General features: G+C 40.3%; 2 protein-coding genes across 2 annotated transcripts; both read left to right on the forward strand.

Annotated features, from left to right (window-relative positions):
* The first annotated feature begins 1,007 nt into the window (after nt 1–1,007).
* On the forward strand, nt 1,008–2,310 carry LOC141915167 (uncharacterized). Its single transcript, XM_074806591.1, has 3 exons — nt 1,008–1,181; nt 1,767–1,887; nt 2,079–2,310. The coding sequence occupies exons 1-3, from the start codon at nt 1,102–1,104 to the stop codon at nt 2,226–2,228; spliced, it is 351 nt and encodes a 116-aa protein (XP_074662692.1). The 5' UTR covers nt 1,008–1,101; the 3' UTR covers nt 2,229–2,310.
* A 707-nt stretch (nt 2,311–3,017) lies between these two features.
* LOC141915029 (uncharacterized) lies at nt 3,018–6,141 on the forward strand. The gene is made up of 7 exons (XM_074806408.1): nt 3,018–3,224; nt 3,394–3,471; nt 3,578–3,777; nt 4,618–4,780; nt 5,224–5,253; nt 5,337–5,477; nt 5,563–6,141. Exons 2-7 carry the CDS (start codon nt 3,402–3,404, stop codon nt 6,036–6,038), a joined length of 1,080 nt encoding a protein of 359 aa, XP_074662509.1. The 5' UTR covers nt 3,018–3,224; nt 3,394–3,401; the 3' UTR covers nt 6,039–6,141.
* Nucleotides 6,142–18,010: the final 11,869 nt, after the last annotated feature.

Below are 18,010 nucleotides of genomic sequence, written 5' to 3' on the forward strand. Positions count from 1 at the left end.
CGGACCTTTTTGACTGACCAGTACAAGAGTTTAATTTCCTGTTCAGTGACTACGGCTCAAAATAGCTACTTCGCAATGGAAGCAGTCACCGAGGAGGGAAGCAACGTATTATTATTATCATTATGTAAAAAATACGAAACCGTGCACATCTATTGTATTATAGGCTTACATTGATATATATCTATTTATATGTATAAACATCGTATTGTTTTTTCGAGATAAACTCATTATTTAGAACTTTGACGATCGCTTTTATACTTAAACTTAAACTTTTATTCTTTTTATGGTGTCGCTTTGACGTGTTTCATATATATCATCAAAGAAAGATAGTTTCCGCAAATAAAGCCTTACCCTTTATTACGGATGAGCATCCATGCGTTGACGGCAGAAATCATTTTCTTTCTATCTGTATGCCGGTGCGTATATGACTGCCTTTCGTAATTGGTTTTGGTAGTGTAATGAGCTTTCAGGCGACCTTTCTTCAAATACCACACCCATGTATCTGCCTCTCAATCCCTTATGCGATATTAATCCTTGTACCACATTTACGATTGTGATTAGCTCTGGGCAAAATATAAATTAATGAAATATATCATCTTCATCAGTAAATGTATCGTTGTGCAGAATTTTTTGGCCCGAATATGCCACCACTTGCGAACGATTTGCAATATTCAGTATCTATCTATGTTTTCAGATATCAATCATTCTGAGAAAGAAATGCATCTCAGTGTTTCTCACTTACTAACCCCGAGGTTTAATGAAAAGATTGTCTTGTGAATCGCAGTACTTAGATGCCATTAGAAAATCCACAAACTTTCAAAATCTGTCTTTGCGTTGGCCTCGTTCAGCTACTCATGCGCCATCTTGAGTCTAACAGGGCGTTTTTTGTTACGCGCAACACACAACGGTCGTTTCGACGATGTATTTATATTCATAAGTGTCGGAAAAAACAAAAACGATCAGATAGAAACGAAGGTATATTTAAACTGCTCGATAAGATAATGGTGTTAGAATGTGAAATTATCTGGTTAATTCCCACAAAGCAATTTCGATAGCTTTCAGTTGCATTCTCCGTCATATCGTGTATTCGCCAGCTCTATAATGAAACTAGCTTCCCATATAGCTTTTTTGTTGGTAATATTGTGTTTTTCCGTCGCGAAAGCCAGACCATGCATTGAGAAGTATGTATATTTATGAGAATAGTTTCCATCATTTTTATTGATCACAAATTAATAAAAGAGCATTTTCGAATTGTGTTGGTTGAAATTGCGTATCTACGGATATGTATAATGTCATATCATTCTGTCAATCTAACACCATACGAAAACTATATCCATATGTACAGTGATGAAAAATTCATCGTATATTAATATAATTATTAGTCGTACCTATGTATATTTTGCAATACGTATTCAACATCTCTTCATAACCAACGAAAGATTTGACTTGTTTGCTTTGATCTCGTAGAGACAAAATATTTTTTGTTTATTCCGTATAAGCCGCAATAGTATGTATCCTGTTCGCTGCGATTTCATTAATATTTCACATATTTATCCAAAATTCGTCATCGGGTACTATAATGTTAAACTCTACTTTAGTCTCTCAAAATAATGGTTATGTTAGTATAAAGATATTAATTTACGATAATAATTCGAACATCTCCTTAAATGATGACCCCCATATCTATGCTTCTCGGCCCCAGGCTTATGTAAATAGTAACACTAGTGTTATTTTTTGCTTTCTGAGTGTTTTTTACTATATTTCAGACGGGGACTTATCAATATAGGCCTATTCAATAGTTTCAAGTTAGCGGATATAATTCTAGATTCTAGAATTCTTTATGATTCCCTTCGAGATGCCTACAACCTCAATAAGAAAGTCAACAAGGTATACTATGGGTATTAGTGAATATATAGGCAAGAGCATTGCAGCCATCTGATTCAGATCTTTTTCAATCTAGAAACGAAGGAAATAGATAATCATTATTCAACTAATGGGTAATCTTGAGGGGAGGTTAATCTTTTTACCATTTAAATGATGATGCCCTTGGATTATCTAGGTTTTTAATATCGTTGCAGATTGATAACCAATTCGAGAGTTGGAGGGATATGTTTGTAAAAAAACTTCAAAATGCAGGATTTATTGAGAAAAAGCCGGAAAGCAATGGATTAGAAATCGAAAAAATTGCAACCGATGTACTTAAAGAGCTTGGCTGGACATCGCTGTAAAGATAATGATAATCGATCATGTTTGGATGAACTGAAAATGACGTCAGCATTAAAACGCTGAATAATAATATCTATTGCGTGGGTGGTTTGTTTTTCTAGTTGTTTTTTCTAGCTATTTTTCTCTTGGTGGCTCGAGTCTTCATCTCCTTTCTGCGTATCATTTTTTTCCGATGAGAAAAATCCTGTTGATCTAAATGGTTAACAAATTTGTGTCCAAATTGGTCATTTTTTGTTACGATTTTTGGTCGAGTGTTCGAATTTTGGCCAATTGCTGAATTTCAGAGCTGAAAGGCTTTTTTATCGGCCTTGTCGGATTAGTCCATGTCTTAATCTTATGTTTGATAATGATCAGGAAGTGACATCGTATGAAATTACCATGCAAATTGGCCTTGGTTGGTCGTAATAATCGGACGGAAAGTTCCTAAAAATGCTGCAATAGCTTCTTCACCCATCAGTCGTGAACTGAGCAATGGCGATTTAATGCCCCCAGAACAATATACAAGCATAGCTCAGTAAATCTCGGAGTTCTCAATAACGTCCCATTGAGTATACATGCGTAACATTTAATTAAAGTACCCGTCGACTAGCTAATCGCGTTCTAAGTGAAAAACTACAATGGCGTTTTCCGCAATACATTGTTCATTCATTTCCCCCGAGTGAACAGGCACGGTACTGGTCGGCATTGCTGGCGCGGCAAGGTCCGTCGTCATGGTCTGATAGCTGTTAAGAATACGGACGTTATTAGCACTGCACCACGACAGCTCTTGCCGACGAAGGCATAAACACGCTTCGAAAACCAGTTACACAAAAACAAAACGTATCTACAGGCACGGTCGACACACATACATGTACACAGTGAATATATAGACACCTACACGAAATATAAACACGACTATTTGATTTAAGTTTAAAAAACGCTGACTTTTACCATTCGCAGAGATCTGATTATTTGGCTATGGGCGCCTGAGTCGAATTTAGATTTTTCGCGTTAGACAGGTAAGATTTATATTCATTCTTTTTTGGTGAATAACTTCCGTAGTAAAGACTTAGGTACATTTTTAGGGTGTCAATCTATGTCATTAATGGATGAATATAGCTGAACAAAAAATTAAGAGTTTGAAGCAAAATAAAAGAAGTTTTCATTTTAGTACTTGTCTTTTTTCAGTGGTACTTATGATGGTTATCATTTTTCGCATATCAATATTCGTATGTATTTTGGCGGTTGCAAGATCCCTCTTCATTGGTAAGCATGATCTACGATATCATCTCATATAGAATCGCGTTAAATCTTCTATTCATTGTCTTAGTCTGGATGGGTATATCAACCCGTATATCTCTCGTCATTACAGAAGCTGGATGCGGTGGCTTTATTGCTCCCGGTGCGGCGGATACCGGCCTGATACAAACACCTGGATATCCAACAAATTACAGTATTTTGGATAAGTGCATATGGACGATACAAGCACCACTAAATCACCAAGTAAAGCTTATTATCATGGCTGTGCACGGTGAAGTTGGATCCGATGGTACATGTAATGACTATCTAGAGGTAACCAACTTGTACATTGTAATCACCATGAGTATCATTGTCATTGTTATCATGATATAAAATTATTTTCTCGATATAGAATATGCTGGATGTAACAAAAAAGACAGCGGGAAAGTTATACGGAAAGCTTAGCTCGCGGAATACATAACCCATAGTAAAAAACCAATTGGTTTTCAAAAATCACCTTGTAAAATTGCCAACGGATCTAAGAATAATTTTTTCCCGACCTTGTGGCTCTAATAAAAATTACCAATGGAATTTGGAAGATAAAACCTCGTGCAGAGAATTTGTAATTCGTGTACATTATGTGAACCATCGGGGATCATTACCATTTTCTCCTTATAGATTGCCATGTTCTTCAGAATCTCCGAAACCGATTATTGAATACAAGTGCTCATGAATTTATACAACTATTAAAATCTAAGTGCAAACATCTCCATAAATGGTGGCTGATTTGGCTCTTTCGACCTAGAAAAATTTGGCAAAAAATTTGTAGCGAGAAAACTAATATTAAGCAATAGAAAACAAACCACTTTGTTTTCCCTAAACGTTTTTTTTTCTACGAACGTTCTTTTCTCGCTACCAAATTTGTTATCACATTTTTCTAAGTCGAAAAATAAACCCAGCATGGTCCGAATCAGCCCTAACAGATTCTTAGCCGACGGTCAGGGTTTCTTTTCAACGTAAACCAGAACTTAACCGGTGAATTTAGCCACCTTACTTGCAACCAGCCCCTGACCCAACGGTTTTAACTCGGCAATCAATACACTCGCGCGACAGGGATTGCGGTTCATTATTGTAACAATTATTATAACATAGCGAAATGTCTTGATATTTCAGGTTCGTGACGGTAACGCTTCCGCCCCGCTGTTGTTCCACAGTTGTAGTTCAACTTCGAATGTGACGTTATACTCCAGTAGTCGGTGGATGTGGATGAAATTCTTTTCCAATTATATGACAACGAATTACGGTTTTAAGTCAGTATTTTCCTTCAGTTACAAAGGTAAAACGAATACCGTGCAAAAGTTTCCGAAGAAAGTCTTACTATTTCCAAAAATCAGTGATCGTTGAAATGAACATCTGTTATCTGAGTAAATTACCAACACAATTTCAGATAAATACGTGTCTGATTAAATGTTGTGAAATTCATTATTAATTATGGTTTCCGTCGGGATTTTAAAATAACAACATATTCACCAAGCAAATAAGAGGATATATCTCTCGAATTACGCTCCGAAACTTTGGAATATTTATAATCTATTGGAATACATATCTTTAGATTCACAGCAGCTCAGAAGACACTTAAATGGTCATGTTCCAGGCACATTATCAATTCCATTCCGTCCTGCGGAGCGCATAAGAACTATCTTATAGGATTTTGCGCTATAGAATAGCTATTTATCATTATTATTATTATGTATCTAATCTTGTTTTGGTTTTTTGTAGCTGCTCCTCCGATGACAACAGATTATGTTGGTACGTACGTAACCTTATATGTGATGAAACAAAGTAGTGCCTAATACGATCGTATATTTGTATATATGTATCTTTTTTTCTAGTGGATTGTAAAGGATTCCAGTACACTTGCCCGAATAAAGAATGCATTAGCATTTCTTATATGTGCGACGGTCAAAACGATTGCGGATTTGTAGGGGGTAATTCTGACGAAAGCGACGAAAATTGTAAACCGTTTTCGTTACGTAAGTCGAACGCGCGAACTGAATCATGCCAGTCGATGACTTCGCCATCTATCGTAATGTAATATGCGTTTTTCTTTTTACGCAGCACTGGATTTCAGAATGGGTGTTGGTGTAGCGATTGGAATCGTGTCGTTTATTCTCGTGGTACTTCTGGCCGCGGCTACAGAGGGTTACTGCAGATGTGGAAAAGGCACCAAGTACACGTCACCTCAATCGTCTGGGGAATGCACACCGTGTTTGCCGTGTTGTAATAAGTCAGACGGTAGTCGCAGACCGTCCAAGGTGGTCAAGCGAACTTCCACGAATCCTGCAATTTTGATCTTGACGGGCGAAAACGAAAAATTCGAACAGATGGAACGAGACGGAAAACTGCGACCGAATTCGCTTATTTCTGCGATGCATATAGGCTCCAACGCCAATGCGAAGAACGCGACTGCCGAAACACCAGTGGAGGAAGCGGATAACAAGGCTGTGACTACTAACCTCGTTGTGGTCTCTAATAAAGATACGACGAAATCAAAATCAACGAATGCTACCAAAAGCAATGAAACGAAGGTCTGATCTGCTACGCGTTTTTGACAATAACCCTATGAAAAGTCATGTGTAATTGTATATATACTATATCAGTATTCAACATTTAGAGGCGACTCAGTAATCCGAGGAAAACAGGTCCCTGCTTGTTTCTCATCTTCGATTGGCTGTAATTAATATGTGTAAAAAATGCTTACGAATAAATGAATGGATCGTAGTGCAATAAGAATTGACGGCGGTCCGTAGTTTTCTGGTTGTTCCGTAGTTAAGTATTTAGTCTAGTACGATTGAATTACCGACAGATGCGACTTGGGTCATTTTTAATACGTTCTCACGCGCGCATAACCAACACAGGTGTCCTATCAATGGAATACCAGTCACAGTGTTGACCCGAGCACCGAGCATCTCAGCTCAGCGAACGACACGGCTTAGTTATTTTCGCGTCGGCTCTTCGTTCTGATGAACAGGAGTCGCAGCGGATAATCGAATTAAACCATGGTTAATCAGTCTTACCGAGAGATAAAATCACGTGGGAGTATAAGATGCGCTTTGACGCGTCCGGGCATACGCGTCCAGAACCGTGGCGAATGGTCGAACGGTTGACTTCATTCTCTTTCACGCCGTCCATCTTATCATTAGTCTCAGGTGGTGACGCAATATCTGCGCGATACATCGACTATAGTAGTTATTACGTTGTCATTTCGAGCTTCGTTGCATGACGTCCGATAAAGACTTAATGTTTCAGAATAAACGACGATCGCCCGATTTGTCGGGCATCGGAACACTGAAACGGACGCGGCCAGCCTGTGATGCGTTGAACATAAACATCGTGAATGGTCAATGATTTATCCATCAATTCTCAATGCGCAATAAATTTCGATATTCCCGCGCGTCGGAGTCACTGTTCACCCACGCGCATGATAGCAGATAACTCTTGGTTCTGTATAGCATTGGGCACATACCGGTAGTGACCATTTGGGTGCATCTAAAAGTGTGAATCAGTTTTACATGTAGAACATTTCTAGGTGCGTCGCAATAATAACTATACAAAATAATGTAAAGTGAATTGAAAAAGATATGATGAAATAATGTGATTAAACTTTAATGAGAACTATCATTTCGCATTGAACGAAGATCTTTGTCGTTTACAAAACAGGAGCCTCGGGATTGTCATGTTCTGATAAGAGTTGTTTTTCTTATCATGAAGTTAGCGCCTATAATACTGCGGTCTACAATGTGGCCCTTTTACCTTGATAATTCAATCAAATTTCAAATCTACTTTTGTTGTGGCAACATTCTCCAACAGGCCTCGTAGCTAATTTTTGTCCATGCATGAAAAAACAAAACTATCATGTCTGAAAGCGAAACGATGACACCCGCAATCCTTCAGCTAGCGCTCACGCGAGTAGTACCGGTACTTGAATTCCACTGAAAATTGAAGAATCGACGTTGAAATTATAACCATTCTGTATCTACTAACATCAACTAACGCTATGCCCTGAAGATTGCCTCCAGTTGACGGACCTTTTGGCTTATTGGGTTATGAAATTGGTAATTGTTAATTGCACAGTTTGAAATACAGATCGAATCAAACAACAAGATTTGATGGATCTTTCATTTTGTAAATTGAACCTCGCAGCACTATCGACTGAGGTTTTACTGCGCCGAACAGGGACGCATGATGTAGTGCGATCGTTGGGGCAAAAGGAGACCATATTGGTTTCGTTTCCGCAGCCGATGGTGTTGCATTTTTAAGAGTAATGTATTCCCAAATGGTATAATTTCCGCCCTTTAATTCATCAAAGGATCAAAGGCGTATTTGCCCCAAGTATCGGTGCTTTTTTTGCTGCACTTACAGATGGCTCCCCGTCGAGGGGCTGTGTTTGGAATAATAATTCAGCTATAGCAGCAGTGGTTAAACGGGACCGAAAACGTGTCATCGACACCACCAAACATTGAAAGCCTACACGGCTGGATGACCGGCGAACGCTAAAAGCGTTGTAGAGTTTCATTTCGGAACAAAAATCCAGCCGTAAAATAGTTGTAAATTCATTGTACCTTTTCAATGTCGCGGGTTTTTATTCGATAGAACGCGTGCGCTTTGAGACCCTAGTGCACTTATGGCGCCATTCAATTACGCATTGAGAAGCTGAAAAGCGTCTTGGTTGGAGATCTCATATTTTCGTCAAAAGCAATCATAACTATATCGTAGAATGTGCGAAGAACCGGATATTTCCGTCATATGCTGTGGTGTAATATTACACTGCAGTGCTTGATCACCGAGGATACGGTAGTCATGAGCCATCTGGAATTTTTCTACTATTTCACCTGGTTTTCAGTAAACCAAAACAAGCTTAGATATATTGAGTTGAAGTTTGCCTAACCTTAAGTAAACGGACGAGAATCCACAGTCCCATATAGATGCACGAAGCTAACACTGGGAAGAAGATCATATCAATTAATATTTTCTTGCAGCCTTTTGTTATGTTTTCTTTTCAAATTTCATCGAATCTCGGGCGAGAACCGATGTTTTCTTCGATTCTCATGCGAATATTAGCAAAGACAGTCAGCTGCATATGAAAAGCTAAATTATTATGAAGATATTGGCCCCATCATACGGCAATTGTGAGTCCAATTTGAACATATCGCTTTGAGCGATTGCAAACTGAATGGTATTTTAACACGTATGATGAATTCTATTTCAAAAGAACTCGGCGGTATCCGAGGCCGTGAAGAGTTCGGGACATGACAGAAAACATTTTGAGAAAGAAATGTATTTCAACTTTTTTTCTCCGTCAATAACGAAATGCCCCTGGCAGCGATACCATGGGAGTAGTTGTGTGTCCGATTGAGAAATAGGTTTGTCGTAGGGTTCTGCATTCAGTAACGCGATACTGTGAGATTCATACCCAGAACTTATTTGACATTTAGTCAGGGAAAGTAGATATCGAGTCAGGTGCGCAGTATCAAAGCTGCCGATCTCCCTATCCTCGAGATCATGGGTTATATTCTTACAACGGCGTCGCGCGTAAATCACACGAATGGGCCAGAAATTAGTAAATTTCTATTCTGTTTTTGTTTCACTTGCCATCGGTCGGTGGCCACCTGCGACGAGAAATAATTGCAATGATGGCGCGTGATTTATGATCCCTTAGCATTGCACAATGTGGTCCTGCAACTTTCCGGCAGATTCCCCCGTGTTACGTGGTTTTTCGTCATGCTGAATTAAGACAGAATCAAGCGCTAGAACAGATGTAAGCACAATAGACAGTTTTGGAACATTAAATTCAAATTCACGTCGCTTTGAACTTATGCAACTTTCGATGTTATCTCATCACTTGATGGATGCGAAAGTGTTGGTGGACGTGGCCGTGGCCTAGCTATACAAGCGATGAAGCTGCTCTTCTGAAATGAAGAGGTTGCTAAAAACCGATGGTCGCGTCCGATTACCAGCAGCCATTGTCAACCCGACACGTGCTCGGTGCTTCGTCGTGGTAAATATGCTCAATAGTTTTTGATTAATAATACATTTCGAGTCTTAAGTGCTCTTAGAATATCCTCCACATTCCACCTGAGGTGTGGGCGATTTGATCGTCTAAGTGGTCTTACTTCTGGACCCCCTGCCATTTGCTCACATGAAAATTAAGCCACATTTCTTTCGCGAGTTTGTAATGGGTGCTTTTGGTGCTTATGGTAATTTTTCTTACACCTTACCACCGGATCGGTTGGGGCCGCTTTTTTCCACCGCAAACAAGCGTCGGTGGCTCGTGCATTTCCGCCATGTTGGCTTCTGTTGTCCGATTCTCCACGCAGTCGCTAATAACAGATGAAAAACCTTTTGTCACTTGCGCTTCTTAACTGTTGGCGGCGCGCGTGTGTGTCCATGGTTATGCTTGGATCCCCGGGTCTTTCACGCGATGGTGCCATTTTTGTCATTTTACAAGACATCCTCGCGAGACCGTCGAAACATCGTCAACGGCCTAGTGACCAAAACAATTCTCATTTGAACTGATCACGGCCAGAACAGTTGGGGTGCTCTTCTTTTTCTGGTAAAAGTCTGCCCAATTATTATGATTATTTAGCAAATAGCTCGGAGCCCCTTTCACATGATAGTCACATAAGTTCGTCGCCACACTTAAGATTCTCATCCCCTGTGTGGATAGTGAAGCATGCATGTGAACGCGTAAAATTTTGTTTTTAAACAGTTTTGTATATTGAGATATTGAGTACCGTTCATCGGCGATGGCAACACACCACCTGGGGCAGTAGCAAACGTGACCGATAAATACACGCTGCGAAATCAGAGAATGTGACAAAATGGAGGCTGATATCGCCATTTATTTTCATAATATGTTCTCCAATGACACACGACCTCCTGGCAAAGTTTATCGGCCGAAATATCCGCGGATGAAATGATCTAAAAACGAACATATGATTGAAAAAAGTGAAGATGAACTGATTGTATTCGGGGGTCATCGATCTAAGTCGCATCATCTGACCCAATTAATCAAATCTTCTGACAAGCGCCATTGTGACCGATTGCGCAGCAAGTCGGGCGATAACGTGCGGGTGTCCTCTAGCCAGATGGGGAAGGCCTTAACCAAGCTGATCTCTATCTGGGTAAAATAGTCCCGACTGATTTTAATCTTTTTACCTAAAGAGTCGGATGATTCGCTTTCGTGATGAAATAGATACCATTGTCCCGCTTCTACAGAAGTTAATGTGTGGCGATGGTTTGATCGTCGGTCGTGAAATGCTGCCGTCCATCCGGATCTAGCCCAGTTATCTAAACTGCAGGTCTTATTCGGGTGACTTTTCTGAATACGTGCACAGAACTACTGCTGCAGCAGCAGCAGCGTGATCTCCCCTTATACGATGCGGGGGGCTAAGAACTAATCGGTCTTAATTCGAGGCCCGATTTATCAACGTCTACTACAGCAATTCAGAACGCATGATTTACGTTGGTCAATCGATGGAACACGTCAAACATCCCAAATCAGACACGCATGGGACCCACGACCTCTTCAAATACAACCGCAACAAAGCCAGATTACCGATGCGATCGGGTGCTGTACGAGCACAACATTTGGCGCCTTTGTTGGCTTAGAAAATATCACCATTTTCTCAAAATGGCTCACCGTGTTTTTGCAACTTTTGTTCCGCAGAAACACCACGATGCATAAGGAATGTTGTATCCAAAATTGCTGTGAGCCTGTAATCAGAGATTATAATATGGCCTTTGTCCTTTCTTGGAGGGATGAAAAAGGATCGTGCTTATGTGCTTCTAATACCACATCGCGGTTGACCGCGTGAATATTCAGAATTCCGCCAAAATCCAGCATACCGGACACTTGTTCATAATCCGCCTGTGAATTCTGTAAGAATTGTGATTTATTTATTCACTTATCATACTAACTTCGCTTTTCTAGCGTTCCGTTGTAACACGCGCAAATAACAAATATTTCTCAAAGATGGATATGACTTATTCAGGTCAGTTGTCCTTGTATCCCGGGCATCGTTTTGCGTTGAAAAATTGTGTGCAGCGCCGTTGTCAAATCTGCAAAAGATGAGAAACAACGCATTAAGATGATAAACGATTATGGGACGTCACCTGGCAAACTGAAATAATGAAAATCGGATTGTGAAAAATAAAACGACAAATTGCCGGTTCGTCCACTAATTTGGCTAATAGTGCAGCATGAAAGCTGCAGATAGATCTATGACGACATCTAAATTGATAGGGTAAATGTTGAATTTCATTGCTTTTAGGGGTTTTTGTGTTTTACGCCTTTTTCTATGCAGAAGCTATAAATAATGTTAAGATATTGCCGCAGAGCCATTAAAATGTCTCTATTTGCCTAAGGTCGATACTAAATTGGGGAAACACCAACGCGACTCCTCATTAATACGTCGGGCCTGCAGGTTTTTATATCTTTTTTTTCGAAATTCAATCTATTTTAACAAAGATAAATGTTCGTGAATTAGTACCGAGGCACATTTTGACCATGTAGACAATACGTTGTATTCACTATATACACCGCTTACACTAGCCAAAATTGTCAAAATCCATGCAAAGACCCATATAATATGAATAAAACACGCATCGCAAATGTTTTTAGAAAAGCAGAAAAAATCACCCAACAATGCAGGACAAAATGTAGCCTGAAAAATGGCGGCAAGCATCTGTAAAATTGTCATAAATGCTTCGTCATAAATCAGTTGGTCGTCCGGTCGAGTGGTTAGGGTCTTCGGTTTTCACATTCACAGACGACACCATCAAATCTTTTCATTTATGTTTAAGCTACTCTTATTTGCCTTCGTTATAGAAGATGTGTCCTCGACATTAATCCTTTTTGTTTTTTGCCAACCCGTTACCCCGAAAGGGTAATTTCGTACGCATGATAAGCGCTAAATTGAGTCCACTGCACACCTGGCGAAAAATGCACTCAACAAAGAAACTGTGCCAAGCGTGTACATGACCATATTCACTATCTATGCAGCATTTATAAGCGCCTTTCCGTCATCCTGGCCATAAAGAAAGAATTCCCCTGTTCCTTTTACTATACTCCATCGCAAAAAGTTCAGAATGAGGGTCTTGCGAGGTGAAAATTATGTTTGAATTGATTCTAGTAGTACAGAAAATACTACAATAGATCATGGACTGATGAGTCCATAAATAGATCAGCGGTTTTCTTTTCTGAAATTTATCAATTTGCTATGCCACACTATTATCTGAGTTTTAGTAATGACTTCAATGCGCATTGGCGACGATGGCAGCACAGTGCTTTGAGTACCTCGAACACCTGAGCGAACTTTGTGGTGAAAATCATTAAACGCAATAGATATTTGGCGAACGGCAAGGCGCGCTGGAAAAATCACCCAGACACGAGTCGAATTTGACGCAGCACGCTTTGCGTAAACGCATTTCTGGCCTCGTGTGTGGGGCCTTTATGGAGGTATAAAACATGAATTCTGAATACATAGCCTCAAGTGCACCCTCGATTAATTAGAATACCAATAAAGGGATGCAAGGCCCCAGACAACGTTAAGCACCCAAATGCCTTATGCCAGTTCATCAAATTCTTTGTCGACCGTAATTAATTAAAATGATCCCTCATCGAACTGAAGGTCGTATATCAGTTCGGGAATTAAAGCCCCAATTCCGTATTGAAAAGATTCATAGGGATCGTCCCGTCTGCTTTTGAATTCTTTGAAAACTAATTTCTGCAAGGACGTCGTCGTCGTCGTTTCGCTGATTTACTATTTTTCTAATCGGAGACATATGGGACAATCATAAATATCTGGAAGATGCCCGCTCGTCTGCTGTCTTGTCTATACGACGCGCACGTGGTTTCGGCTGCCCAAACCTTTCCCCGAAGGTAAACCCCTGCTGCTTTGATTTTCTGTCCGTCTGTGACCATAAACCGTGGTAGATGGGATCGTAAGCTAACGATCGTAGATCCTCTGATGAAAAGCCATTTCATACAAGTTGAGTTGCTCCATACGTTAGAACGAACCATCCACGTGCTTTTTTCATTATTGTCCATTGAAGCGAAAAACGATTGTCATTATCGTGCTATTTTCTAGCGACCGATTCAACGTAGCTTTGATTGATTAATCCGAGGCCAATATCCCTCTCTAACCATTGAATGGCCATGAATCGGTGATAATCAAGGTCTTCCGGTTGATTTCTGATTGGCCATTCGAAGGCTGTACGAACAGCGATGGGAGTTGTGATCGGATCATTGATTGGATAAGAATCAGTTAGCTATAAAAAGAGATGCTGCATTCAAAGTTCAATTACTTATATCACACTTTAAGCTATTTTGTTCAATGGAAAACGGTCAAACAGCGTCCCTCTGTATTGAAGGAGTCTATGAGTGTTATGAAATACTTCCGACCTTTTCAACAAGAATAAAACAAAGCATGAAAAAAATGATCACAAAGCGAAGCACCTACGTGAGTGCAACGTACTTCATAAACTTAACGATTGTCACGTCCGAGCTTCTGAAAAAACAAATTTGATTCTTAGAAAAAAAACTCAAACGCCGGGGGCATGACATGCTCCTCTTTTCAGAAAGATTTTCAATTTTCTATTGTTCTTGGCGAAGTCAAGTCATTAGTTTGTGCCATCTCCAATACCTTGCGTTACGAACACGCCTACGTGTTTCTTTGTGCATTCGCAGTCAACAATAAAAATCCAAAATACTTTCACCATCCGCATGTGCCGCTGGTGTCATCAACGTGGGTACAATTGGCTTATCGACTGTTTTAAGTGAAACGCACTGAAGATATACGGCCATTCGATCCCTGTAGAATCATCGATGAGCTGTCAGGCTTATCGGGTTACAAGGCTCAATAGGACTCACTCGATTTTCGTTTTTTTTTTTTGGTCAAAGCAGTTAACATTGACAAAACATAATGGGAGCCAGATTGAATTACGGCATTCAGGGTATATACATGGCATTGTTATTGGCATTTATACATTGTTTGACAAGCTTGATGCATTTAAAGCAGTTTTGATGTGTAACATTGGTCATAGCAGGGCCGAAATAAGCTTAGCCTTTACGATACTATAATCCCTGGTTATTTTAATCGGTAATCTTGCGCGAAGTCCACGAATCTATTCGTCTTGAACTTGCACTTCAAAGCGGCCGGATGAATGATACACATTTTAACGGTATCGATGTAGTTTTTATCTGCGGGATGAATTACCATAGCTGAAGCTTGAGTCAATTTTCGGTGAAAGATTTTTGATTTGCATTACAGCACTTCACCAGTTGTAAGTTGTTTTTGTAGTTTTTTTCGCCCTATTGAAACTCGATAAATCTGAAAAAGCCCGCGAGCCGGTCGTCTTAATAACGTCGTCACTGAATTCAATGCGTCACGTCGCGTGAGTGACATGGGTGCTCGCGGAACTGTTTAGATTTCAGCAGTCTCCCAGAAGATTCGAATCATCCTATTGTTCTTTGCGTTGACACTGGATTGACTTGCCCCGTCGCGGCGTGTGATAGCCGAACCGACAGGCTATACGCTGCAGCGCGTTATACCTTTCAATTTAGACTTTTAAATGGACAGAATTTTAAATCCTAAGGCAAATTCGGGATATTTGTTCAGGTTTTGGTAGTTTTCGCTTTGTCTGCGGCGAAGATGTTGATGAAGACTGGCATTATATTGTTGCTATAGTTACTCTTACCGGGATTAGGACCGGGCCGGTCTTTTGTTACGAGGCGACTTCTTCGCCGCGCGGCAGGGTCCCGGGGAGTTTTTACAAAACAGCGCTTACAACGCAAAAATTTTAATTAGTCTCCGCCAATTCTTATAAGACGACGTGGTTTACGTGAGTCTGGGGATAAATAACCGCTAATGGGTAGCCCACTGCGCAGCACGGTTTTTGGTTTGCTACGAAGCCTTAACCGGATTTAACAGTAGGATATTCAAACAAATCTTCCAATTCCAAACGAATTCAAAGGTACATACTTCCTTAGACAATGATGGTTTTAAACGTTGGCTGCGGTTGGCTTTATCCCACCATCTGCCTATCAGAAGCTAATCGCTAGACAGTGATGACCACTGTTAGTGCTGTGCTTGATGAGCGCGACCAATTACCGCGCACAACAGACGCATCCAGATATATCGACAGATTATCGTCGAAACATCGTCTAATAATTTGTGGGAACTCAATTTCTAAGGCCCCAGACGATGTCTTCACGACCTAATCCTATACACGGGGCCAGTCACCCGCATTAGCTTTCCCACGTTATCTTTGAACTCGCTTTGAATAACAGACTAAGCCATCGCGCTAGACTAAAAAAAATGCCTTCCTATATTTCAGACTCGTTTGTAGCAAGATTTCCGCACAAAACACGTAGTCATTTATATCTATTTCGAATACGAACGCGGATGCTTGAGTCAATTTCAGATGTGACGACGATTTTAACGGTAATACATCATCGCATAGCTGCCTTGTATATCAATCAGCAGCCGACGCCGTGTAGTGAAAGCCTTTGTTACAAAGACGCTCTTTAAAAATTTCGAATTTTTAAGAACGAGAAAAAAAATGTAAAGCTCAAAGACGTTCGGCTCGCTTGGCGAACTGTTTTTCCGTTGCGAAATTTAATCGAGGAGAACGATGTAAAGACCGAACGGAATGCGATTTCCGGTTTCGTGTCTCAAAATGGCGGAGTTCCGCTTTCCTGTATTTTATCGACTGGTTTATGTACAGATTTATCTTTCATTGGAAACTAATAGAATCAGGTTTCGAAAAGTCTGGCATCGTCTGAAAGACAATGAAAATTAAATGACTATGTTTCGCTGTAATACGTTTGCGGCTTTGAACCTGCGCGAGCTCGATAAACGGGTACCATTGCTCTACAAATTCTTTGAGAATTTCAAGGTTATTTCTATGAAATTATGTTTTCCACTCCACACTCCTAACTTCAATGTTCTATTTGCCAGGTAACGCATTATGTGCGAATAAGCTGTAGGAGTTTTGCGTACTACTAATTGCATTCGTAATTTTATATTGGATAATCCTATCCCGCAAAGGACCCTCTTGGTAACATAGTGCCGCTCGAAAACGTTTTAGAACGCGTGTACAGTTTTAAGCGAATAAAGTGAATTTTCCTAAGCAATCGCTTGAAAAGCCTTTCCCCGGGTGTTGCCGGGAGCTATATAGTCGACGATGCTGAGCCAAATCTTCGACGGGATCCGGTTTCACGCTGTCTGCAGCTTTTGCATTCTGATTAAAAGAAAGTTCGCAAAAAGCGGGTGTTTGCGCCGCTGAAGTGCGAAGATGGCACACTGGTCACAAACAACATGCAGGCCTTAACAACGCGTGCTACGAGCTCATTATATCACGCGTGCCAAATAAAGCGCACATACTCAAAAGACATGCCGTTTATGAATACTTTATGGTTTGGCTGAACCGGTCCGGCGCACGCAATGATTTCTCCAAAATTCTCCCGGCAACCAGTTTAAACCGTTCGATCTATACATCTAATGAATGTGGTCATTCAACAACGGACGCGATTATATCATCACTTAATATACACCATCAACACAATTGTGTCCCCCACAGAGTTTCATTTAACACGTATTAGCATGTTTCGTTTTTTGACGCCGTAAAAACCGTTACAATAATGCTCATACATTGATACTTAATCGCGTTCCGCGTGAGTCGATGTGCATTACGCCATCGATATTGGCGTTTCAAAATAACTATTGCAATTGTGAATTGGGAGTTTATTGAAATATATTTCATAACTCTAATTCTATTTTTGATAAGTTTTTGATTATTGCTTTTTGAGAGGCTGTGCTCTACGTTATCAATATATCGGCGCTAGACTAGTTGCCGGTCAATTCAATTCAATTATCAAATCCAAAATAACTTTATTGATCCTTAGTATAAAATGATTTATATCATGTCATTTATATAACAATACTAAGCAATATATGTCTTATTTTTCAAGGCGTCTATAAACTTTCAAGTAAGCTTTCTCTTTTTCAATAGTTTTCACTCGCCGTCATCTACGTTTTTTTCCTAAACGGACGAACATTATACTAACAATGACTACGTCAAATCGCGCACAAATCATTCTCAACTCCTTAAGATGATCGCCGACAAAGATGTCCGAAACTGTTCTGGCACGAGGCTCCTGTTTGAGTCCAATTCATAAGCTGACTTCGACAAGATTGGATTTGTGCAATAAATTTTCATTTAATTGACATAGCGCGTTTAAGAAAACGACCGGATTATCTATGGACGGTGTCGGCGATCTATGCGCATTAGCATCACCGGATTTGAACTGGCCACACGACACCTCGAGACTATTAGGGCAATTAAGATGATGGACGGGGATTAGAAATAGTGATTATAATGGCCCCTCAAAGCGTAGAGATGGTTGGCATCCGGTAGTTGGCTGACGCATCAGGATCGCCATCATTGCTGGTTAAGAAGCTGCGAATCGTTACAGGTCGGAGATGTCATATCTCGAACGGAA

Source organism: Tubulanus polymorphus, chromosome 1, assembly GCF_964204645.1.
Source record: "Tubulanus polymorphus chromosome 1, tnTubPoly1.2, whole genome shotgun sequence".
NCBI classification, from domain to species: Eukaryota; Metazoa; Nemertea; class Palaeonemertea; order Tubulaniformes; family Tubulanidae; genus Tubulanus; species Tubulanus polymorphus.

Coding starts and splice junctions, on each gene's coding strand:
- LOC141915167 (XM_074806591.1), top strand. CDS start 1,102: ATGAAACTAGCTTCCCATATAGCTTTTTTGTTGGTAATATTGTGTTTT. Junction 1,182..1,766: donor GCCAGACCATGCATTGAGAA/GTATGTATATTT, acceptor ACTATATTTCAG/ACGGGGACTTATCAATATAG. Junction 1,888..2,078: donor TCAATAAGAAAGTCAACAAG/GTATACTATGGG, acceptor ATATCGTTGCAG/ATTGATAACCAATTCGAGAG.
- LOC141915029 (XM_074806408.1), top strand. CDS start 3,402: ATGATGGTTATCATTTTTCGCATATCAATATTCGTATGTATTTTGGCG. Junction 5,254..5,336: donor GATGACAACAGATTATGTTG/GTACGTACGTAA, acceptor CTTTTTTTCTAG/TGGATTGTAAAGGATTCCAG. Junction 5,478..5,562: donor TTGTAAACCGTTTTCGTTAC/GTAAGTCGAACG, acceptor CTTTTTACGCAG/CACTGGATTTCAGAATGGGT.